This window comes from Fulvia fulva, chromosome 1, assembly GCF_020509005.1.
Source record: "Fulvia fulva chromosome 1, complete sequence".
In the NCBI taxonomy this organism is placed as follows: Eukaryota; Fungi; Ascomycota; class Dothideomycetes; order Mycosphaerellales; family Mycosphaerellaceae; genus Fulvia; species Fulvia fulva.
In genome coordinates this window covers 4,279,388-4,302,995 of record NC_063012.1, presented here as the reverse complement: position 1 = coordinate 4,302,995, position 23,608 = coordinate 4,279,388, and the positions used below count along the sequence as shown (strand labels likewise).

Below are 23,608 nucleotides of genomic sequence, written 5' to 3'. Positions count from 1 at the left end.
GTGCGCCAGCAATGCGGTGCAAGTCTGCAATCGAGATGATCGCCGTAGGCTGTGGTGGTATGGACTGGGAGTGCGACTATTTTGTGCGAGCTGAGCTTGGCGTGTGGTGATGCTGGAGAATCGCGTGAGGATGTGTTGGAAATTATGAGGCAGTCACAGATAAGGTTTCGGTATGAGCCGGGATGCCGATGCTCACTGCAGGCTTTAGAAGCTCCTCTCCAGCCACACGCGACACCAGCTCCTTGGTAAACAACGACTTGAAACAAGGCAGTCACCCCTCGTCAACAACATCAACGCCAGGCCTTCCGACCGTCACACCTCTCGCGACACCACATATCACAACAAACCGGAACAATGATTGGGCGGGCGCTCGTGCGCTTGCCAGTTCGCTCGCGTCTGCTACGCTCACCACTAACCCAATGCCAGAATGGGACCACCTTGCGAGCACCATTCGTGCTTACTATCCGGACCTACGCGACTCCAGGCAGGCCAAAGAGAGTCGTGGGCGAGCCATCAAAACCCGTTAAACGCGCCGTGAAGAAGAAAGCTGCACAGCCAGCCGATGGAAGCTCTGCTGCCGAGCAGCAAGTTGCTGCCAAGAAGAGTACCGCGGCCAAGAATACTCGCAAAACATTGACGCCCGAGCAAAAGGCAGCCAAGAAAGAGCAAGTAGCCGCCAAACAGGCCGCTGCAAAGGTCGCGGCGGAAGAGCGATTGGAGAAGCAGAAGGCTGTGCAGCAGAAGCGAAAGGCGAACGCAAAGGTCGAAGCCCAGAAAGCGAAAGTGAAGGAGCTCAAGAAGGTTGCGCTGTCGCCGCCTCCAAAGGTTCGACCAACTGCATACAACATCTTCCTCTCCGAGAAGATGAAGGAGCTGCTCACGCAAAGGTCGGAAGCCCCCGTGAAGGAGCACTTTCTCAATGCCTCCCGCGAAATGGCACGAATGTGGAAAGAGGCAAATGCCACTGACGTAGAGGTGCGTATATAATCAACTTGCAGTCCTTTCGTTTGAGCTGACGCGCCTAGCACTACAATCACCTCGCCAATCAGAAGCGCGAAGCAGCCAATGCAGAGTACAAACGATGGCTTGAGTCGCATGCGCCTGAAGAGATTTGGGCTGCGAACAACGCGAGAAAACAGCTGCGCCGCCTGTTACCGACCCCCGAAACCAATCACCAATCTCAATGGGCCGCAATCGATGACCCACGCCAGGTTAAGAGGCCGTCCAACCCTTACCTTCATTTCGCACAGGATCGCCATGCTAGCGGCGACTTCAAGAACATCTTGCTGAAAGAGCGTACCCGACTCATCGCTCGCGAATGGAAGGCGCTCACTGCGGACGAGAAGAAGGTTCGTCGTTCGTTGGTCGTGATGGACGAAGCTCGCTAACGTGTGCTATCAGAAATATGTCAACCTGTCGCAGCAGGAGAAGGATAGATACTCCTCTGAGTACACCGAGACTTACGGACATTCGCCACCACACCTCTCGAACGGGAAGCCTGAGGCTATAGCTGCAGCGGCCTGAAGTCGATGACACTTGGAACGGCCATTCTCATGCCCTCGAAGACGACCCTGGCGGCATGTCCATGTCTACAACGCGATACACGACAACCTGTATCTATGTAAGCTTCATTATGTGTGCAGTGCGGATATAGGATTGAGGGAGGGAGCCCGGCTAGGAAGCGGCAACGCTCACTACCTGGAGACCAGGCGGCAGTGCGGGAGTCCAGGCGATTCTTGCGGCAGTGGTTCTGATACGCGATTGTGAATGTACTCGTAGCGTTGTACTGTGTGTATACCCAGAGAAAGCTGTTTAACAACATGTCGAGTTCCTGTTGCACGACATGCATGAAGGTGCGGCTTAACGACTCGGCTCACGACGGCTCGTCTCGAAATGTTTGCAGATGTCGCGCATGTGCATGTGCAGACAGACGTTCCACCAGCTCATCTCCATGGTTGCCTCCGGTTTAGCCCGCTGACATGCGGCTGTTATCACGATGGCGAACAGCGTGCAGTGAGGGGAAGCTGCGCAGACGGGTCCTTGTTCAGGCAGCTGCGCATGGGTCGAGGCTGTTTATAGCCAGCCATACACGAATCGTGTGTTTGCTCGAGCGCTGCGATGGTTGGGGTGAAGCTGCCGTGGTCCGGGCAGCCAAGTACAATACAGCTCCACTTGCCACTCGCGGCAGGTCTTTGATAGACGAGCTGACAGGAGCGACAGGGCTCTGTGGTGGTGTCTTGGTCGCGTGGTCGGCATGGAGTGGCATCCAGCATTAAATCACGTTAGGACTGATAGGGTAGCATAGCCGTGGATGAATTGGCTGCGGGCCGACAGGACCCCACATTCCGAAGGGCGAGTCGACGGTCTGGAAGGTGTGATGGGTTACGCGGACTGGTCGCACAGTCGCGCTCTTGCCTGCGATGGCACAAAACAGCGCAGAAACGAGCCTCATAGCGGGCGTAAACATCGCCCCAATTCTTCCGCAGGCACCATGCACAGTGCTCGAGCACGTAGAGTTTCGGCTGGCATTATTCATCCGCATCGCATCACTTCAGCCGTTAGCCTTGAGCTCTAGCGTGCCGTCATTAGCGAGTCACCCTGGTCGTGTAGCGGTTGACCTTTGACAGCAGGGCGGGCCTCGCGTAGACCGTCTGGACCGCGTGCCATTCGTCGTCTCAAATTAACGCCGGCTGGCCGAACCTAAGAGAGTAGCGCTAGAGCTGGCCAGCGAGAGGTACAACAGCGATGGACGACTTGGACGCGGGCGAGACGAGGGCCTCCTCAGCTTCCTCCCCAAGTATGGACGCGCCTCGGCCGCAGCATCAGCAGCAACAGCAGCAGCCGCCGCCGCCGTACAGCTCGAGCTCCGCGCCGGAAGCCTCCCGCGCTCTCTCGCATGCCCATACAGCTCCGACGCTCCCTCCGATCCAGCACTTTGAGCAGCACAGTATGCAGTCGCAACAGGCGCAGTATCCTCAGGCGCCGGCAGGACCACAGAACGGCGCACCGATGCAGTATGCGCCGCCGCAGTACCAGTACCCGAACGGCGCAATGCCGCCAGCCCAGATGCTGCCGAACGTCGTGAGTGGACCGAACGGGCAGATGCGATTTGCGCTTCCGCAGCAGCCATTGCCGCAGATGTCGGGAGGCAGACACAAGAAAGAAATCAAGAGACGGACGAAGACAGGATGCCTGACGTGTCGCAAGCGGCGTATTAAGGTGAGTGCGCAAGTGATGTTGAATTGGGATCTGAAGTCGGCTCGAAACGTGCGGGAGAGAACAAGCCTAATAAGCGAGTTCGCTTGTGGAAAGCCCCATCTGTTAGATGTTGTATGCTAACGTGAACGCGTGCATAGTGCGACGAAGGCTCACCGTCGTGTCGAAACTGCCAGAAGAGCAAACGCGAGTGCTTAGGCTACGACCCCATTTTCAAGACACAGCCAGGTCCCGCCAACATCCAGCCCGCACCGACAGGCAATAATCCGCAAGCCAGCGCGTCCGCGACCCCCAACACACTGCCCATAAATCCATACCAGCATCCACAGACCTACCCGGGACAGGGCGCTGGCGCATACGCACCGGCTGCACGTCCTCCGCCGTACGGGTCAGAACCCGCCGGCCTCGAGCACAGCACGGCGTCGCTGGACCCAGCCCTGTCTGGTGGCGATACAAACGCACACATGGCGCACAACAACTACGCACCTCCACTGCAGCCTCAGCGGAAAGGTATGCCGTGAAACTGTCGCTGTCGATCGTCTTCACACTGACGTGCGGGCGCAGTGAAACCGGTCCAGATAGATGAGCTATTTTGTCTCAATGACATTCCGCCACGTTACAACTTAAGGCAAGTCCACGCCTGCATGCGCTCAGCTGCCTGCACTGGTGCATCGTTCTGACGTTGTGCAGGGAAGCGCCGCCGCCTGTATCGCAAGCAAGCGCAACTGAGATCGAGTCCTTCTACAAGTTTCATTACGCCAGTGGGCTTGACCGACTGTTCGAGACAACATGGTACACAGAACGTGGTCTCAACTATGTGAAAAATGACGCACTCCTCCATGATTTTGTAGCGCAATGCGCCGAACAGTTCAAGTCCAGGTCGCAGGCAGACAGCTCGGATGGCAAGCCTTTACGATCGCTCGAGGCGAGGCTGGTATGGCAGCTTGCAGCCATGCCACGATTCGCGGCGTCCACCGCCAACGGGTCGGGTGCTGATCCGGCTGTGTACGAACTGTTGCCTCGAATAGACGCCATGGAGAATCTCCTGACCGGCCAATACCTGGACCCAAGTAGAATACCTTCACCACCTCAGCAGCCGCCGCCGAGTGAAAGCAGAGACTCGCAACAAGCTAACCAGAAGTACAACGAGCTCTTCTTCTGGCATCACCTGGCCAGATTCGTTGCAGTACGGGACGACAACCCTGCTGCGCTGAAAGACGTCTCGGATGCATTACTCACACTTCGCAACGTTCTTAATATGCTTGAGAATCGCGACGTGCTATACTCCATGGCCATCACCCGACACATCGGCGGTCGAATGCCTGATTTCCACCCTCAACGGCATTTGGTCACTTCAACCAACGATCCCAACGACGATGTCAACAAGCTGAAAGTGGCACAACAGTTTGTTGAGGACGAAGACCAGAGAGGGACGACACATGTCATCCAGAGAATGTGCAGTATGGCAATCAGGTCTTGGATGCTACAGAAGCAATAGGTCGCAAGACTACTTTTTTGGAGTTTGATGAATGTCGAGAGCAGGTTTCATTGCTCATATTAGCGGACGTGGAGGGCGCGTTACCTGTTGACTGAAGATACCAAGTGCTTGCGTGTACTTCAGATAAAAAGGCCGCACAGCCTCTCGCGGTGCTTGAGTGTAGCATATCCTATCATCTTGTTCAGAAACCTTCTTGGCGCCGCTGTGCAGTGCAACGACCAAGGACTGTGATGATGCCCTACCATCCAAGACAGAGCTTATTAGTCCGGGAGCAAAAAGCAAATCAACCATACTGGCTCGAATCTCTGAATCCGCGCGGCAATCGAGTCGGCAGAACAAAAGTAGTGCTCGGAGTGTGTGACCCCGTACTGAGATGCTGTTCAGCAGCTCTGCGACTGCGCCAGGCGGCCGAGAATTGTTGATAGGTATAGGCAGGCCGAAGAAAAAGGTCACACCCGTGCTGCGAGGCACATGATGCGATGGCGTCGAACAGACAATTGAGGCATTGGCTTGTGACGCGTGGAAGCATGTGGTTGAGACTGGCTTCGTGAGTGCCTACATGTTGCACGGGAGCGCGAGGTCGTACATCGACTTCAGGAGAGAACTGGTTTGGCATCAGTGAGGAGATGATTCTGCCGATTATGATCAGCGAGGCGCTCAAACGAGACCTGCTGAGTAGGTCCGGACACAGGGGGGTCATTTCATGGACATTTCTCACCGTAGCAAATAGGTGCCGTCTCGCTGGAGAGACGGCATCTGGGCATCTAAATCGGACGACGTACGGCAGTGCGGTTGTTCAGCGATTCATCGAATGCCACTCTGCTTCATTGTTGCTTGACTTCAAAAGTCTCTGGCAGTACCAGGTATGCATAGACTGCGACTACTATCTGCTGAACGTCAGTCTTTAATGCTCAATGGCTACATCCTTCGGCTCTCTGCGTCGGACGAGCGCTCGGCAGCCGTCTTTTCGAAGGGGTCGATGAACGAGCTGTATGTGAAGGCGTTGCATGGTGTCTTTATCCACATAACATAGTACAGATAGACTGCTCGTCCTGGCACAAAAAGACCACCTGGTGTACAGAGAGCAGTTCCCAACGCCATTGAACGCCTAGTCCATCCATATTCCAGACACTTCGTTTGCATGCACACAGATCTCTCTCGCCTCTTGACAAGCCACACGAGTAGCTAGCGCTTCAGACCTTGACATGCTGGCCCAACTTCACCGCCAGCTTGTGCAACTCCTTATAAGCCTCTGTCCACTCCTCATTATCCTCGCCACCCTTCTTTCCCGCATTCGGTGTCAGCATCACCACACTCGTCGGCCTCTTTGTTGATCCTGCTGCTCCCAGCTCTGCTCTGCTCGGGACGTAGACGTATGGGATGTTGTGGTCCTCACAGAGTACTGGAATGTGCGAGATGACGTCCATTGGCGAGATGTCGGCGGCGAGGATCACGATGCCAGGTGGGAGAGTAGAGGAACCGAGGGTTGCGGGTGTAGCGGGTGGTGATTTGCGGATGGATTTGACGCATTCTTTGACGCCGCGTTTGAGCGTTTTGTGTTTGGCGGCTAATCATGCCAAGTCAGTACATGTTCCACTGAACACGAAGCGGCGACCAGGGGAGTATGTTCTTACCCTTCTTCACAGCCTTCAAGACCTTCTTCTGGCTCTTGTCGTCCGCCAGTGGGTTCGCAAACGGCACAAGCGCAGCAAGTGGGACGGCAATTACCGCCTTGCTGCCCTTCTCCTTGTCATCCTCTGCCTTTGCATCGACATCCATGACCGAATCATCCTGAGTCTCGATCACGGCGACTTCCGACTTGCGCTTTTCCTTCTTACTCTTCTTTGGTGTGGGTTCTGCCGCGCCGTCTTCAATGTCCTCCGACTTGCGCTTCTTGTCCTTCTTCTCTTTCTTGTCCTTCTTGCGGATCTCGTCGGTGGCCATCGTGAGTATTGATATGCGTGGGAGAATGCGATTGGCAGATGTCGTGGAATGGAGCTCTTGCCGTCGATAATTTTTCTGGAGCTCGATTTGCGAAGCTTCACGGGGCAAGTGCGCTAGCGGAAGTTGTCTCACGTGATCACACTCAAGAACGACATTATCGCTACCAATTCAGGTACAGCATTTGCATACCTCTATTTGATGCAAAGAGGGACCAGGTGGATCTCGGCATTCTTTGCTCTCATTTGATTTTGTTACATGTTTATCCCTTGACCTCTTGCCCTTCTTACCGACATCCGTTCTCAAGACACTTTGTGCTGTAGACCATGGAAATGCAGATGAACATGCCACTCTGCAACTAGTAATTCAGTTCGGTAGTTCCCTCTCCTTTGTCGGCATCCAGATCCTCATAGCTGCGCAAACTACGTCCCTGTACAGCCTCATTCGGGCCCATCGTTGCAGCACCGCCTTCCATCATTGGCGGTCTGCCGCCACTCATAGATGGCATCCGTCCTCGGCCACTGCGTTGATATGGCCCAGGCATGCGATGACCTCCATTCATGCCATAGTTGCGAGCGTTCTGACGTATCGGTCCCACACCGCCCATGGCTGCATTCGGCGCGTACATGCCTGGCATACCCATTGGCTGACCATGGTTAAACATTGGCGTCATGCCGGGTGGACCACCAGCTGCCATGCCTGGGGGCATGAAGCCCAGTGGGAACTGCTGGTTCAACTGGAAGCCCCGGGGCGTACCAGTAGGCTGATGGTTGTTGAGTGGGAAGTGCCCGTTCGAGTTCGCATCACTCCGGCTCGGAGCGATGTGAGCTGGGTCGAGAACATATGTGTTGACGAGGTCCAGCTCCGAACGCACACGTTGGTACCAGTCGGCGTGACGTTTTTCAACGTGCTTTCGCCAGAACTCGACTCCCTTGAAGAGCTTTGTACATTCTGGCACCTTGCAGCGGAACTTGTTGCTATCTTCTTGTGTGACAAACTGTGCTTTGGTTAGCTGAGGTCCAAGATTTCAGGCAAGTGAGCGCACTTGCCTTGCTCAATTCTTTCTCTACACCTCCCTCCAAAGGCGTACCACCGATCTTGCGGATATTAACATTATCTGGCTCGAGAATCTGCAAGATCTTCTCCTCAAAAGTCTTGACCCAGTTGTAAGCTCGCTGAAGCTGTTGGGTAGTCTTCGTACTGGGCTTCAGCATCGACGTCTTCTTCTCCTCGACCGGGCTGTCACCTTCCATTGACTCGTCCGCCTTAGCCTCGGTCTCAGTCTCGGGCCTCTTCTTCAGCGGAAATGGCTCACCCATGGCACTAGCACGAGCGGTCTCTTTCGCAGCAGAAGTAAGACTGGCACGAGGTCTACGCAAGTGGCCGCCAGGACACTTCCTCTGCAGCTCATGCACAGAGTCGGACTCGAACACGCAGAAGAAGCAGAAGTTGTAGACACGACGAAGGTACTCGACCAACAGATCCAGCTGCTTTTTCTTGATGATGAGCTCTTCATCGTCGGCCTCATCTTCGTCAAGGGCCCCTTCCTCTTCCTCGCCTTCTTCTGCTTCATCTTCCATGGCATCAGCGTCCTTGACAGGCTTGCTGGCCTCAGCTGGCTTCAACAGACCACGCTCGTACAGGTCATTGACACGCTCTTCAACCTTCGCAACACCAAAGGCGTCATCGCCAAGTTCGTTGTCAAGCTTTCGGACGAGCCGTGTCGCAAGTTCGAGGTCCCGGCCAACTCGCTCAGGTGCAGAGAACAGATCCCATAGCGCCTTTTTCCTTGGTGCTTCCGGAGGTCGATGGACGCCACAGTGCACAGTGAAATTACCACGCTCAGGATCTTCGATAGTCTTGCCATTGATCTTCTCAAGCGCTTTCTCGCTGGAAGTGAGCAAGCTGCTTGGCGCATCTGTTTTGATTGCATCGCCATCTTCGCCATCTTCGTTCTCCTCGCCGCGTGGTACCTCCACTGGCTGTTCTTCATGCTCGGGTTCTGGATTGATCATGATCCAGCCCATGCGATGGCACTTCTTAACTGGGTTGGGGTCAGAAAGAGACAGGTGCTTGAAGCCACCATCACCATCGCCCAAATGCTCCTTTGCAAAAGCTTCAAGCTTGTCGCGGGTGACGGTCGGTGCGACAGTCTTGATGAGCAGAGTTGGCTGCATAGATGCTGGATCACGCAAGTCTCCGCCCTTCGATGGGAGCAGGTCGCCAACTCCCAAGACTTCGGCGGCCGCTGAGGTCTCGCCCTCTTCTCGCTCCAGGATGCCACCTAGTCCGTTAGACTCAGATTTGTAGATGCCCTCCAGAGTGAATTCATCGAAGAGACCAGTCGTCAAGTCTGACTCCCACTGTGCGAACAGTCCTTTGCGGTAATCCATCAGCTTTCGCCTGAATGTATCGCGCAACTCTGGCACGTAGCGTTCTCGGAACCAGTCTTCATTCTTATGCAATCTTACGAATGTCTGTGCTTGCGACTTCTGCAGATTCTCTTTATACTGGTCATAGGCTGCCTGAATCTTGGGTCTCTCGGCTTCTCGATCCTCCCTCGATTCGCGTTCTCCTCGCAAGCGCGGCGGTCGTCCAAACTTGGTGCGCTCCTTCTCCTCTTTGACACGCTGTTCTGCGCGCCACCACTCTGCGAACCAAGTAAAGCCGACCTGGAAGTCGAGCTTCATCGGATCAGGAAGTGGATTGACCAGGAGGGCAGGAGATGGTTCTGGTCCCGGGACATATCGATCGATGGGCTGCGGTGAGGATCGTCGACGTTCGCGTGGGTCGTCTCGACGAGAGCCATACGCATAGTCATCTCGGACACGATCCGGCTGGTATCGGTCAATCTGCGCGGGCGATCGGGAGCGTCTTCGATCACGATCGGCTCCGCGGCGACGATCTGTGTGTGTTAGAGAGTATGACTCGTGCTTGTTGGATGTGCTGTAGCTACCTGGCGAGCGGCGGCGAGTGTCGCGGTATGGGTCTGCACGATAGTCGTCCCGTTCTCTGGTGGAGACACGCGAGATGGGGGGTGAGTCCAACCTTCGTGGGGCGGCATCCAGCATTGGACTTCTATCATAGCCGTAGTCGTCCATACTGTCTGTACTGGGATCGAGGAGCGCTGTCTCAGCAATGGTCAGGGCGCGTGTCTAGACCGTGTCCATCAAGCTCGCAATGCCTCGACCGGATGCTCCCGAGCCAGAGCGAATGCGATGGGTGTCGCGGTCGGGCTACGATGCTGGCTGCGCCTGGTGATGGGAATGCTGGCAATGGAGATGTCGTGTACGCGCTGCAGCTACTGGAGGCGGCAGGATGTGGATGCGGCGGACTGTTTGCCATGGCGGAGTTAGAACAAGCAATCAGACAAGGAGGGCCGTGCAAGAAGCGAAAGACAAGTGCGTGGCGGACTGGTGCTGGTGCTGGTGCTGGGTGTGTAATGCAATGGCACGAGAGCAGCGCGCTGCCCAGAGCTGCGCTGAGCTGAGCTGAGTTGCGCTGAGTTGCGCTGCGCTGCTGGCCGCGTAATGCGACAAAGGTGGGAGCGGAGGCATCATGGGCTCCGTATAGAATGACGAGTAGGAAAGGCAATACGAACAGTAATGTGCAAGCGGACAACACAGTGAAGTGGTGCTGCGCGTGTAGGAGTGGTGTTGGCGGAGGGAGAGATGCTGCTCAGGGAGCTGGCTGCGGACAGTGCGGAGACGGGTGGATCGCCTATTCAAGCCCGCAAGAGGGTCTGGACGAATTTGGCCCGGGGTCACCAAGCTTTGAGATTCTATAGCAATACGCCACTACTACCTTGTTTCTCTATATACAGCAGTCCTATTATGTTCATTAAGTGTTTATCTAATGCGCCTGAAATTATTATAACGTGCTTTACTACCGAGCGGGCTATACTACCGAGCGGGCCACTTTTACTAAGAACTATACTACTTCTACTTTAATTACGACGGTATCTTAACACAACGACATCCTACAGAATCGTTACTAGGAGGACAATTCCTCTTTAGATTCTTCGCTATCTAGTAAGTCTACTTAATAGGTACGTACGTTATACCCCGACTTACTATATTACTTATAGCGTCGTAGCCTTAGTACTAGCCGAACACTATCTAGCGACTCTCTACTCACTTCCTGCCTCCTAGTATCCTCTAGAGGTATTAATTGCGACGCCTTATCGAAGGTAAGAGACCCTCTAGACTAAATGTACTTACGCTTTTATACTTTCAGCTATATAAGGGCCTCGTTAGACTTACGTAGCTTACTAATCTCGCTTCGTATAAGAGCTATCTAATACGCTATCTCTCTACTCCCTCTCTATTGCCCTATTGAACGACCTTCCTCTTTCTACTACGCCTTTCTAAACCCGTAACGACGCTCTAAGACGTAATAACACCTATTATAAACCCTATCTCGTCAAAGTTATAGGTATCCTAGTTAAGGATGCTATACTTCTCCTTTATATTACGTATAAGTAAGAACTACCTCTCGATAACGTCTAGATCTTCTATTAGGGCTCGCTAATGATCGTATCTACGTGTTATACGAACCTTTAGCTTACGATACCGCCTAATAAACCTATCTGTCTAATTAAGACTAGCGGGCTTAAGACCCTTCTCTTATAGCAATAAATCGGCCATTACTCGTACACTAGCCTTTAATAGCGGGAAACCTCTAAGATCTAGCTCGAGTATATACTTAAGTATTACCCTCTCTTCTAGCTCTATAAGCTTCTTCGAACTAGGCTTATAGTTACCCCGAGGAGGTCGTCTATTCAATCGATATCCTAGTATAGTTCGAGACGCGTCGTATACCTTTATAGCAAGTCGATTCGTAATTGTCGCGTCGCGTTTCGTAGCCTAGACAGCTAAGGTCAGTTTGGCCTTGTTTAAAGACAATATACGCTATAATAGTAGTTATATAGCTATATCTATAGAAGTAGTATAGTTCTTAGTAAAAGTGGCCCGCTCGGTAGTATAGCCCGCTCGGTAGTAGAGCACGTTATCTATTAATCTAGTTAGGCCGTCGTATTTACTACTATCGTAAGTTATATAATACGCTAAAGTATAAGCCTACGTCTCCTCGTTACTACTTCTACTTCTAGAATCGTTAAGAGGTATAAGGCTCGGGCTCTTAAGTATATAAAGTCGGCTACGTATCTAGAGAAATAGCGACGACGACGGTAGTAGACGACTAAGAGTAAGAGGGAGACAAGTAGAGGACGCTCTATAAGAAGGCGGAAGAGATAGTAGCGGTAGAAGAAGGGAGATTTCTAGAGAGAGTACTAAAAGGAGTAATAAGTAAACTACTCGGGTGACTAAAGGCGCTTAAACGACAAATAAGTACTATAATTAATAGGGTAATCGAGGTAGTAATACAAAACGCGAGAAAGAACCCTTAAAGAGACCTAAGATAGACCTAGGGCCTAACGGCCTAGGTAATAATCGCGAGCCAAACTGCCCCCCCCCTAGAGTATAGTACTACGAGTCTATATTATAGACTAGAAAGAGAAGGAAGAGATAGGAAAGATAACCGGGAGGAAGATAGTCGAGAAGATCGGAGTAAAGGAAATAGTAGGAGTAAGGGTAGATAATAAAGGGGTCAAGCTATTTATAGTATACGTATAGAATAAGACGGCCCTCGAAATAAAGAAGGAGTAGATACTAAAGATCGGGAGTATAGCGAAAGTCTCCTATTAATAGTATATAGTAATTACGTATAGGGTCCTATAAACCTTTAATATATAAAGGGATATACTAAACCTCTAGAGGTAAAACTAGGTAATAGTACTAGGACTATAGATTATAAAGATAGCGTAGGTTAAGAAGAAGATAGAGGAGGGTAAGAGGGCCTCCTCGCTAATCTTATAGGTTATAATACTAGGGTAAGTAAATAAGGTCTTAGACTAAGGGTTATACTAGGACTTTAAGAGGCTAGATATAGAGATCTATTAAAGTAACTATAGAATCCTTTAATGTTTTAACTAATAATAGTACGGACATATTGCCCTAAAGTATAGTAAAGCTATACTAGTCTACTCCTACTATACTAGTGATTACGTGACCTAAGAGTCCTAAAAACGGAAGGAGGACATAAGATATATAGTATATAGGAGAAAACACCTAGTATAGTCAAACTAATGCCTAGTTAGACTATTAGCTTAGTAGAGAGCGCAGGAAGTAAGGGTAATAATATTGACTAGGTTCCTAGTAGGTAAATAGAAATAACTAGAGAGAACTACCTACCTAAATAAGAGACTCCGGCTATAAGAGGAGCTATAAATAGTGCTAGTAATAGGGAGACTAACGTTCTTATATAAGGTAGTAGTAATCTTAGGACTATAATTTATCGACGAGGACTATCTATTCGATAGCCCTTATTAAGACGAGTAATCCACTTAAGTAGTAGCGACCCGCCTACGCTAGCGGCGGCGTAATCGTAGTATAAAGAACCCTAAAACTAAGGTTCCGTTCCCCTAACGGTAGACCCTAGAGTTACGGAGCTACGGAGGACAACTACCTAATTAGAAAGCGCGACCTTATCCTAAATAGTAGCGGAGGATAGTAACTAACGAGAGCTATAGCCTTACGAACATTTAGTACTAAGAGCTAAGCCGAGGAACAAACTAAGGAAAAACCTAGGATATAAGCTAAGGGCTACTATATAGAAAGTAGAGGCTAACGATAAATAATATAGCGTAGACGACCCTATATACGGAGGCGGAAAACTTACTAGGGGATAACAAATACCTAGCCCGGGTATATAAAAACACTATAGTATAGATACTAGGAGCGCTAAAGGCGCTATTATACTAAATCCCGAAGACAATCTAATAAGTAATATAGAAGGTAGCCTAGAGACTAACTATATAGATAGATAGATTTGTTATTCCCCTATTCTAGGACCCTATCCGGCCTATATAGGTATATATCTATTGTTATATATAAAGGGAAACCCGAATAGGTGAAAACCCTTCCCGGCCCCGACTACTCCTTATCTAGTTTAGCTTTCCCTCTGAACGTACGTAGTCTATATCACTACCCCGTTAGCCCCCGCTCCTAGCCGGTCTCGTCGCGCTACGTCGTGTCCTCTCTTCCTATACTACTCCTACTAGGCGGTACTATTCTAGCTAGCCCTTCTCTAGTATCTAGTTCGTAATACGCCGTAGGTCCTTAGCGTTATTAAGAAGTGCCCTAATCGTCCGGTTCCTCGCCTTTACTATCTACTCCCCCCTTCCTAGCGACCACCTCGGATAGACGAGGAGTACGTACCGTACGTTCTAGGAGCAATAGCCGTAGGGGCAGCTAGTATTCGTATATCCTAGAACCTTCCCCTATAATAGGTACCCCTAGAGGCCGATGTATTCGCTTCGTAGTTAGGTTACTATACTACTCTATGCCCTCGTAAGGCGGTAGTAGATAAGCTTCGGGGGGTACTTAACCGCGGATTTTATAGCTAACTATTCCTTAGGTTATCCCGCTAGCTAAGGGCGTCTACTATACTCTATAACCTGGTTGTTCTACCTCTCTTTCTATAGTTACTCTATAAACGATTTCTTACCTTCCTATTGTATTACTAGCTATTCGTCCCTTACCCGGTAGTTCGGCTCGTTTCCGGGTCGAATGCCTCTATACGCTAGTACTAATTCGCGGGCCCTTACGACTATACTAGCGATGACCTTCTATACTAGGTACTATGCCGACTTACCTAAGTAGGAGGTCCGTAGTCCCTAGATATATAGGTCGATCGGCGGTATAGCGGTCTCGTGCTTAAGTATCCTCGTTAGTATCGACTTATATACCCCGGTAACCTTCCTTAGGCATTAGTTTTAGATCTTCGCTAGCGGCGCGACGAGTCCCTTCGATAGGTAGGCCCTCTCGCCTAAGGACTACACTTAGCTACTATCGGTAAGGACTGGCCGTATAATAGCCGTATATAGAAGTCGTAACTACCGGAAGTCCGCCCCCTATATAGACGTAGTAAGCCTCTAGTATAATGCTATATTCTGTTTAGCTTTCCGTAATATTACCTATACGTACTTCCTCTACCGTAGCGCCGGGTCCACCTATAGTCCGAGGATCCTAAGCTAATTTACCGGGTTAGTCGTATGCCCCTATATCTAGATAGAAGCTTGTATATTATAGAACCGTAGCCGGCGCGTAAAGTGTATTAGATTGTACTTTTCTAGGGCAAACCGAGCCCCGTGCCTCCTAGCCTAGTCCTCGTAGATTTTGTGCTTCTCTTCTAGTAGCCTATAGTTCTCCTTAGTCGAGGAAGACTACGCTAGGGTGTTTGTGTCGTCTACGAAGCCGCTCGTAGCGGTGTTCTAGGATTCTAGGACTAGGAGTAGCGTCGCTATAAAGAAGAGGAACAGAATAGGTACTAGCGTTAAGCCTTACGGGATTCTAGTATAGACTACTTAAAATGGGCTTCTATACTGGCCGACTAGGATCGACGTACTACGGTTTTAGAGGTAGGACCGTACGAAGTTAATAAGCTACTTAGGGAGTCCTTTCGACCTTAGGATATAGAGTAGCCGCGGGTATAACACGTAGTCGAAGGCTCCCGATATATCTAGGCTAAGTAAGGAAGCTACCTTGTCCCTATTCTTATACTAGATAGCCTTTACCTAAGAGGTGATAAGTTCTATCGCGGATAGCGTCGATCGCTATAGGCGCGTACCTATCTAGGTGTCCGGGAGTAGGGAGTGTTCCTCTACCGCCTCGGAGAGTCTCGTTATAACTAGCTTCTTAAGCGCCTTCCTAAGAGTGTTAAGGAGCGCAATTAGGCGGTACGACTTTACCTACGTATAGTCTTCCTTCTACGGCTTACGTAGGACTACTATCGTCGATTGTTTAAAAGCTATCGGGTAGTATCCGGTCTATAGGTAGGCGTTAAAGATCGCTATAACTACTAGGGCTAGTTGATCTCTATACTTCTTTAGTAGCTCGTTTAGGATCCTATCCGGCCCCGGGGCTTTCTTCTCCGGCAACTTCCTTAGTATAGCGGTAACTTCTCCCTCGGACACCTCCTATTAGACCGCGATACTAGGGGCTAGGGGAGTAGAGCTGTTTATATCGCTTAGATTAGCCTCGACTAGGGGTGGGAAGAACTTACTAGCTAGTAGACGCGCCTTAGCCTCGGGGTTGCTAACCGGGCTACTAGGCGATTATAGCGCTAGGATAGAGAAGGAGGGGCCCTATATAGGGTCCTATCGGGCCTATTTCGCTAGCTTCTACATCCTCTCTAGCTTACCGGCGATTTCTTCTACTATAGCCCTCTAGCCGACTGCTTTCTCCCTCCGTATTATAGCTTTCTTCTATTGGTATACCTCCCTATATACGTTCTAGGCCTCCTCGCTATAGCTACTCGTCTATACCCGGCGGGCTCTCCTTGCTTCTCTTACTACCGTAGTACACTCCGGCGTCTAGTATAGTTTAGACTATATCGTTAGTTAGGTAAGCGGAACGTAAAGTAAGGTCGCTTTTCTTATTTCGTCTATTAACCCCTAGACTACTTCGTCTATCTCGTCTTTACTGTTATATTACTACTACGCGATCTAGACTAGCCTCTTAGAGTTATCGAGGTACGCCTAGATGTTAGCCTAGTAGGCCTTTCCCTAGTTTAGCTTAGGGGTTCTCGCTAGTATACGTTATATCTATATCGTAATAGAGGTCCTGACTAGTATATAGTCTAACGACGCCTCGAGTTCATATTCGATCCTATAGTAGGTTACCGTATAGTAGTAGCTATCTAAGATCTAGGAGAGGTCGATCGTGCCTTAGACTCCCCCTCTCTTCTAGGTACCTAGGTCCTTCGGGGTATTAAGGGCAATTGCGTTACTCGCTATCAAGTCGAGTACTTCGTCGGCTATAGGGTACGGCTATATAAGGCTTTCCTAGGAAGGGTGGTGTATATTAAAGTCTCCTACTACGATATAGTACCCTTGTCTCTTAAGCGTACTGTCTAGGTGTCTATAGACCCATAGGTCGCGGCTAGACCTCGAGGCTAGCGGTTATATATATAGGTTGTGTATCTAGGTACTACCTACGTAGAGGGAGGTAATATCGCCCCCGCCTTCTTCGTCTACGTAGTACACTACCTCCTAGTCGGATTCTAGTATGTCCTTACTAATATAGAAGTACGTACGGGGTCTACCGTCGCCTCGTAGGTATGTCGTATAGCCTAGTAACTTATAGGTCGTTAGTCTCTTATAGTGCGGGTTAATCTATAGCTCCTAGATTATAAGGACGTAGTGGACGCGCGGGTCCGCCTCGTATAGGAAATGGTTCTAGACTATATCCTTACTATAGTTGACGTTATACTAGATGATGCTAAGCGTGTCGAGGCTAGTTATCGGCATTAATAATCATTTCCTCTATATCGTCCTATATCCTACTACCCTATACGTCCTAGTCTACGCCTATCGGCTATATACTAAAGGGGAGCCGGGCCTAGTTAGATTCCCTCGCCGTAGCTAGTAGAGTACGTAGCCTCCCGTACGCCCTAGGTTACGTATCCTTTATATCGTTCTTAGCCCTAGGGCGCTTATACCCGACCGCCGCTAGTTAGTTCCGGTATAGGCTAGCCTTACGGTCGCCGTAGAATCTTAGGGCGACGGTTCTATTTGTGATTGCCTTGTTTTTCGCTAGTTTCCGCTATAGGCATTCCGTACTATACGATAGGTAGTACCCCGGACAGTTCGCGTACCGTCTCGTAGTTAATGTATAGTCCCTAGACATATAGTCTCCTATATAGTTCGAGTAGGCCTACTTGTTTATATACGTGTAGGTTTAGTGTCTATACTATTAGCATTTAAAGTATTAGAGGACACGAAAGGATAAGGAGTGCTTTTCTACTATCTTAAGGCTATATTGCTAGACTAGGCCTTGTTCTATTACTAGATCCGCCGCTTTCGCGTCTTATAGCTATACTATTAGCGCCGAGGCCTTCTTGCCTTCTGGCCATTTCCTATAGAGCCAAGTCGCCTTCTGGATTAGAGAGTTAAGAGTGACCGGGTTGTCCTCTTAGAGAGCGCGTAGGTGACCCTAGTTAGTTAGGTCAAACTCCTTAGGCATGTCGTGGACTAGGATCGTGAATTGTTTCGTTAAGACCTTCGCTAATGCCGTAACCTTAGATGCCCACTATAGCTGTGCCTCTAGGTGCCTCCTAGTAGTAGTAGAGCTAGTATAGATCTATAGAGTGCCGTTGGACTGTTAGTTCACTACGACCACCCCTAGTTAGTTAATTCGTTAGGCGAGCTCCTTGTTCGATAGCTTCGCAACTTCGGCCTAGTCTTCCTTTGCTATAATGCGGATCGTAACTATATCGTACGTTAGGCGGGGGCCTAGTATCGATGCCGCGACCGATACCTAGCTATAGGGGTGTTAATTCCGGGTGGCCTTACTAATCGCCTAGGACGTCGTCCTTATTTCTTATTACCCTCGGTAATACGACAGTATAAGCGCCGTGCGTAGCTAAGTGATCATGACCTATAGAGACCGGTAAGGGAGCTGATCGTTAGTTTCTATACTTTTTACGTCCTCTATAAGTTGCTACTAGTTGTCTTAGGGGGGCTTCGCCTATAGGGCCGTAGGCGCCGTTAGTACCGTAGCCTAGGCTACTATTGCCTAGGAGTTGCCTAATGTAGCTAGGCACCTCCGCGGCGTTTGGAGCTAAAGAAATAGGGTGAAGAGAGCTTTAAGCTATCTAGATTAAATAAGGTAGAACTCCCTTAGTCCTAGGGGCAGTGGCCTGCTTTGTATATCGTTAGAATGGCCTTAATAAGAGCTTTCGAATATGTCTTGTTTTTAGACTAACTATATAGATAGATAGATTTGTCATTCCCCTATTCTAGGACCCTATCCGGCCTATATAGGTATATATCTATTGTTATATATAAAGGGAAACCCGAATAGGTGAAAACCCTTCCCGCCCCCGACTACTCCTTATCTAGATTAGCTTTCCCTCTAAACGTACGTAGTCTATGTCACTACCCCGTTAGCCCCCGCTCCTAGCCGGTCTCGTCGCGCTACGTCGTATCCTCTCTTCCTATACTACTCCTACTAGGCGGTACTGTTCTAGCTAGCCCTTCTCTAGTATCTAGTTCGTAATACGCCGTAGGTCTTTAGCGTTATTAAGAAGTGCCCTAATCGTCCGGTTCCTCGCCTTTACTATCTACTCCCCCCTTTCTAGCGACTACCTCGGATAGACGAGGAGTACGTACCGTACGTTCTAGGAGCGATAGCCGTAGGGGTAGCTAGTATTCGTGTATCCTAGAACCTTCCTCTATAATAGGTACCCCTAGAGGCCGATGTGTTCGCTTCGTAGTTAGGTTGCTATACTACTCTATACCCTCGTAAGGCGGTAGTAGATAAGCTTCGGGAGGTGCTTAACCGCGGATTTTATAGCTGACTATTCCTTAGGTTATCCCGCTAGCTAAGGGCGTCTACTATACCCTACAACCTAGTTGTTCTACCTCTCTTTCTATAGTTGCTCTATAAACGATTTCTTACCTTCCTATTATATTACTAGCTATTCGTCCCTTACCCGGTAGTTCGGCTCGTTTCCGGGTCGAATGCCCTTATACGCTAGTACTAATTCGCGGGCCCTTACGACTATACTAGCGATAACCTTCTATACTAGGTACTATGCCGACTTGCCTAAGTAGGAGGTCCGTAGTCCCTAGATATATAGGTCGATCGGCGGTATAGCGGTCTTATACTTAAGTATCCTCGTTAGTATCGACTTATATACCCCGGTGACCTTCCTTAGGCATTAGTTTTAGATCTTCGCTAGCGGCGCGACGAGTCCCTTCGATAGGTAGGCCCGCTCGCCTAAGGACTACACTTAGCTACTATAGGTAAGGACCGGCCGTATAATAGCCGTATATAGAAGTCGTAACTACCGGAAGTCCGCCCCCTATATAGACGTAGTAAGCCTCTAGTATAATGCTATATTCTGTTTAGCTTTCCGTAATATTACCTATACGTACTTCCTCTACCGTAGCGTCGGGTCTACCTATAGTCCGAGGATCCTAAGCTAATTTACCGGGTTAGTCGTGTGCCCCTATATCTAGATAGAAGCTTATATATTGTAGAACCGTGGCCGGCGCGTAAAGTGTATTAGATTGTACTTTTCTAGGGCAAACCGAGCCCCGTACCTCCTAGCCTAGTCCTCGTAGATCTTATGCTTCTCTTCTAGTAGCCTATAGTTCTCCTTAGTCGAGGAAGACTACGCTAGGATGTTTATGTCGTCTACGAAGCCGCTCGTAGCGGTGTTCTAGGATTCTAGGGCTAGGAGTAGCGTCGCTATAAAGAAGAGGAACAGAATAGGTACTAGCGTTAAGCCTTACGGGATTCTAGTATAGACTACTTAAAATGGGCTTCTATACTAGCCGACTAGGATCGACGTACTACGGTTTTAGAGGTAGGACCGTACGAAGTTAATAAGCTACTTAGGGAGTCCTTTCGACCTTAGGATATAGAGTAGCCGCGGGTATAACACGTAGTCGAAGGCTCCCGATATGTCTAGGCTAAGTAAGGAAGCCACCTTGTCCCTATTCTTATACTAGATAGCCTTTACCTAAGAGGTGATAAGTTCTATCGCGGATAGCGTCGATCGCTATAGGCGCGTACCTATCTAGGTATCCGGGAGTAGGGAGTGTTCCTCTACCGCCTCGGAGAGTCTCGTTATAACTAGCTTCTTAAGCGCCTTCCTAAGAGTATTAAGGAGCGTAATTGGGCGGTACGACTTCACCTACGTATAGTCTTCCTTCTACGGCTTACGTAGGACCACTGTCGTCGATTGTTTAAAAGCTATCGGGTAGTATCCGGTCTATAGGTAGGCGTTAAAGATCGCTATAACTACTAGGGCTAGTTGATCTCTACACTTCTTTAGTAGCTCGTTTAGGATCCTATCCGGCCCCGGGGCTTTCTTCGCCGGCAACTTCCTTAGTATAGCGGTAACTTCTCCCTCGGACACCTTCTATTAGACCGCGATGCTAGGGGCTAGGGGAGTAGAGCTGTTTATATCGCTTAGATTAGCCTCGACTAGGGGTGGGAAGAACTTACTAGCTAGTAGACGCGCCTTAGCCTCGGGGTTACTAACCGGGCTACTAGGCGATTATAGCGCTAGGATAGAGAAGGAGGGGCCCTATATAGGGTCCTATCGGGCCTATTTCGCTAGCTTCTACATCCTCTCTAGCTTGCCGGCGATTTCTTCTACTATAGCCCTCTAGCCGACTGCTTTCTCCCTCCGTATTATAGCTTTCTTCTATTGGTATACCTCCCTATATACGTTCTAGGCCTCCTCGCTATAGCTACTCGTCTATACCCGGCGGGCTCTCCTTACTTCTCTTACTACCGTAGTACACTCCGGCGTCTAGTATAGTTTAGACTATGTCGTTAGTTAGGTAAGCGGAACGTAAAGTAAGGTCGCTTTTCTTATTTCGTCTATTAACCCCTAGACTACTTCGTCTATCTCGTCTTTACTGTTATATTACTACTACGCGATCTAGACTAGCCTCTTAGAGTTATCGAGGTACGCCTAGATATTAGCCTAGTAGGCCTTTCCCTAGTTTAGCTTAGGGGTTCTCGCTAGTATACGTTATATCTATATCGTAATAGAGGTCCTGACTAGTATATAGTCTAACGACGCCTCGAGTTCATATTCGATCCTATAGTAGGTTACCGTATAGTAGTGGCTATCTAAGATCTAGGAGAGGTCGATCGTGCCTTAGACTCCCCCTCTCTTCTAGGTGCCTAGGTCCTTCGGGGTATTAAGGGCAATTGCGTTACTCGCTATCAAGTCGAGTACTTCGTCGGCTATAGGGTGCGGCTATATAAGGCTTTCCTAGGAAGGGTAGTATATATTAAAGTCTCCTACTACGATATAGCACCCTTGTCTCTTAAGCGTACTATCTAGGTATCTATAGACCCCTAGGTCGCGGCTAGACCTCGAGGCTAGCGGTTGTATATATAGGTTGTGTATCTAGGTACTACCTACGTAGAGGGAGGTAATATCGCCCCCGCCTTCTTCGTCTACGTAGTACACTACCTCCTAGTCGGATTCTAGTATGTCCTTGCTAATATAGAAGTACGTACGGGGTCTGCCGTCGCCTCGTAGGCATGTCGTATAGCCTAGTGACTTGTAGGTCGTTAGTCTCTTATAGTACGGGTTAATCTATAGCTCCTAGATTGTAAGGACGTAGTAGACGCGCGGGTCCGCCTCGTATAGGAAATGGTTCTAGACTATATCCTTGCTATAGTTAATGTTATACTAGATAATACTAAGCGTGTCGAGGCTAGTTATTGGCATCGACAATCATTTCCTCTATATCGTCCTATAACCTACTACCCTATACGTCCTAGTCTACGCCTATCGGCTATATACTAAAGGGGAGCCGGGCCTAGTTAGATTCCCTCGCCGTAGCTAGTAGAGCACGTGGCCTCCCGTACGCCCTAGGCTACGTATCCTTTATATCGTTCTTAGCCCTAGGGCGCTTATGCCCGACCGCCGCTAGTTAGTTCCGGTATAGGCTAGCCTTACGGTCGCCGTAGAATCTTAGGGCGACGGTTCTGTTTATAATTGCCTTGTTTTTCGCTAGTTTCCGCTATAGGCATTCCGTACTATACGATAGGTAGTACCCCGGACAGTTCGCGTACCGTCTCGTAGTCGATATATAGTCCCTAGATATATAGTCTCCTATATAGTTCGAGTAGGCCTACTTGTTTATATACGTATAGGTTTGGTGTCTATACTGTTAGCATTTAAAGCATTAGAGGACACGAAAGGATAAGGAGTGCTTTTCTACTATCTTAAGGCTATATTACTAGACTAGGCCTTGTTCTATCGCTAGATCCGCCGCTTTCGCGTCTTATAGCTATACTATTAGCGCCGAGGCCTTCTTGCCTTCTAGCCATTTCCTATAGAGCCAAGTCGCCTTCTAGATTAGAGAGTTAAGAGTGACCGGGTTGTCCTCTTAGAGAGCGCGTAGGTGACCCTAGTTAGTTAGGTCAAACTCCTTAGGCATATCGTGGACTAGGATCGTAAATTGTTTCGTTAAGACCTTCGCTAATGCCGTAACCTTAGATACCTACTATAGCTATGCCTCTAGGTACCTCCTAGTAGTAGTAGAGCTAGTATAGATCTATAGAGTACCGTTAGACTATTAGTTCACTACGACTACCCCTAGTTAGTTAATTCGTTAGGCGAGCTCCTTGTTCGATAGCTTCGTAACTTCGGCCTAGTCTTCCTTTACTATAATACGGATCGTAACTATATCGTGCGTTAGGCGGGGGCCTAGTATCGATGCCGCGACCGATGCCTAGCTATAGGGGTGTTGATTCCGGGTGGCCTTGCTAATCGCCTAGGACGTCGTCCTTATTTCTTATTGCCCTCGGTAATACGACAGTACAAGCGCCGTACGTAGCTAAGTGATCATTACCTATAGAGACCGGTAAGGGAGCTAATCGTTAGTTTCTATACTTTTTGCGTCCTCTATAAGTTGCTACTAGTTGTCTTAGGGGGGCTTCGCCTATAGGGCCGTAGGCGCCGTTAGTGCCGTAGCCTAGGCTACTATTGCCTAGGAGTTGCCTAATGTAGCTAGGCACCTCCGCGGCGTTTAGAGCTAAAGAGATAGGGTAAAGAGAGCTTCAAGCTGTCCAGATTAAATAAGGTAGAACTCCCTTAGTCCTAGGGGCAGTGGCCTGCTTTCTATATCGTTAGAATAGCCTTAATAAGAGCTTTCGAATATGTCGTGTTTTGGCGTAGAGATCGATTAGTGCATATAATAAGTAATGTGCCCGTTCTTATAGACTAACTATATAGGTAATAGTAGTAGTAGGTAAGAATTAACCTACTACGAAGGCAAGTAATACGGTACGCCTATATATTACTAATCCGGCGGAGAAATAAGAAATCGTAGCCCTAATAAGCAAGGAGATT

General features: G+C 49.4%; 4 protein-coding genes across 4 annotated transcripts; 2 read left to right on the top strand and 2 right to left on the bottom strand.

Moving 5' to 3' along the window:
* Positions 1–354: 354 nt before the first annotated feature.
* CLAFUR5_00875 (uncharacterized protein) lies at positions 355–1,524 on the top strand (the record flags this gene model as incomplete). Its single annotated transcript, XM_047900023.1, has 3 exons — positions 355–975; positions 1,026–1,349; positions 1,402–1,524. 3 exons carry the CDS (start codon positions 355–357, stop codon positions 1,522–1,524), a joined length of 1,068 nt encoding a protein of 355 aa, XP_047756402.1.
* A 1,527-nt stretch (positions 1,525–3,051) lies between these two features.
* Positions 3,052–4,714, top strand: CLAFUR5_00874 (uncharacterized protein; the record flags this gene model as incomplete). Its single annotated transcript, XM_047900022.1, has 4 exons — positions 3,052–3,219; positions 3,357–3,726; positions 3,781–3,844; positions 3,907–4,714. The coding sequence occupies 4 exons, from the start codon at positions 3,052–3,054 to the stop codon at positions 4,712–4,714; spliced, it is 1,410 nt and encodes a 469-aa protein (XP_047756403.1).
* Positions 4,715–5,907: 1,193 nt separating this feature from the next.
* CLAFUR5_00873 (H/ACA ribonucleoprotein complex subunit NHP2) lies at positions 5,908–6,658 on the bottom strand (the record flags this gene model as incomplete). Its single annotated transcript, XM_047900021.1, has 2 exons — positions 5,908–6,281; positions 6,349–6,658. The coding sequence occupies 2 exons, from the start codon at positions 6,656–6,658 to the stop codon at positions 5,908–5,910; spliced, it is 684 nt and encodes a 227-aa protein (XP_047756396.1).
* Positions 6,659–7,013: 355 nt separating this feature from the next.
* On the bottom strand, positions 7,014–9,756 carry CLAFUR5_00872 (NURS complex subunit pir2; the record flags this gene model as incomplete). Its single annotated transcript, XM_047900020.1, has 2 exons — positions 7,014–7,652; positions 7,705–9,756. 2 exons carry the CDS (start codon positions 9,754–9,756, stop codon positions 7,014–7,016), a joined length of 2,691 nt encoding a protein of 896 aa, XP_047756397.1.
* Positions 9,757–23,608: the final 13,852 nt, after the last annotated feature.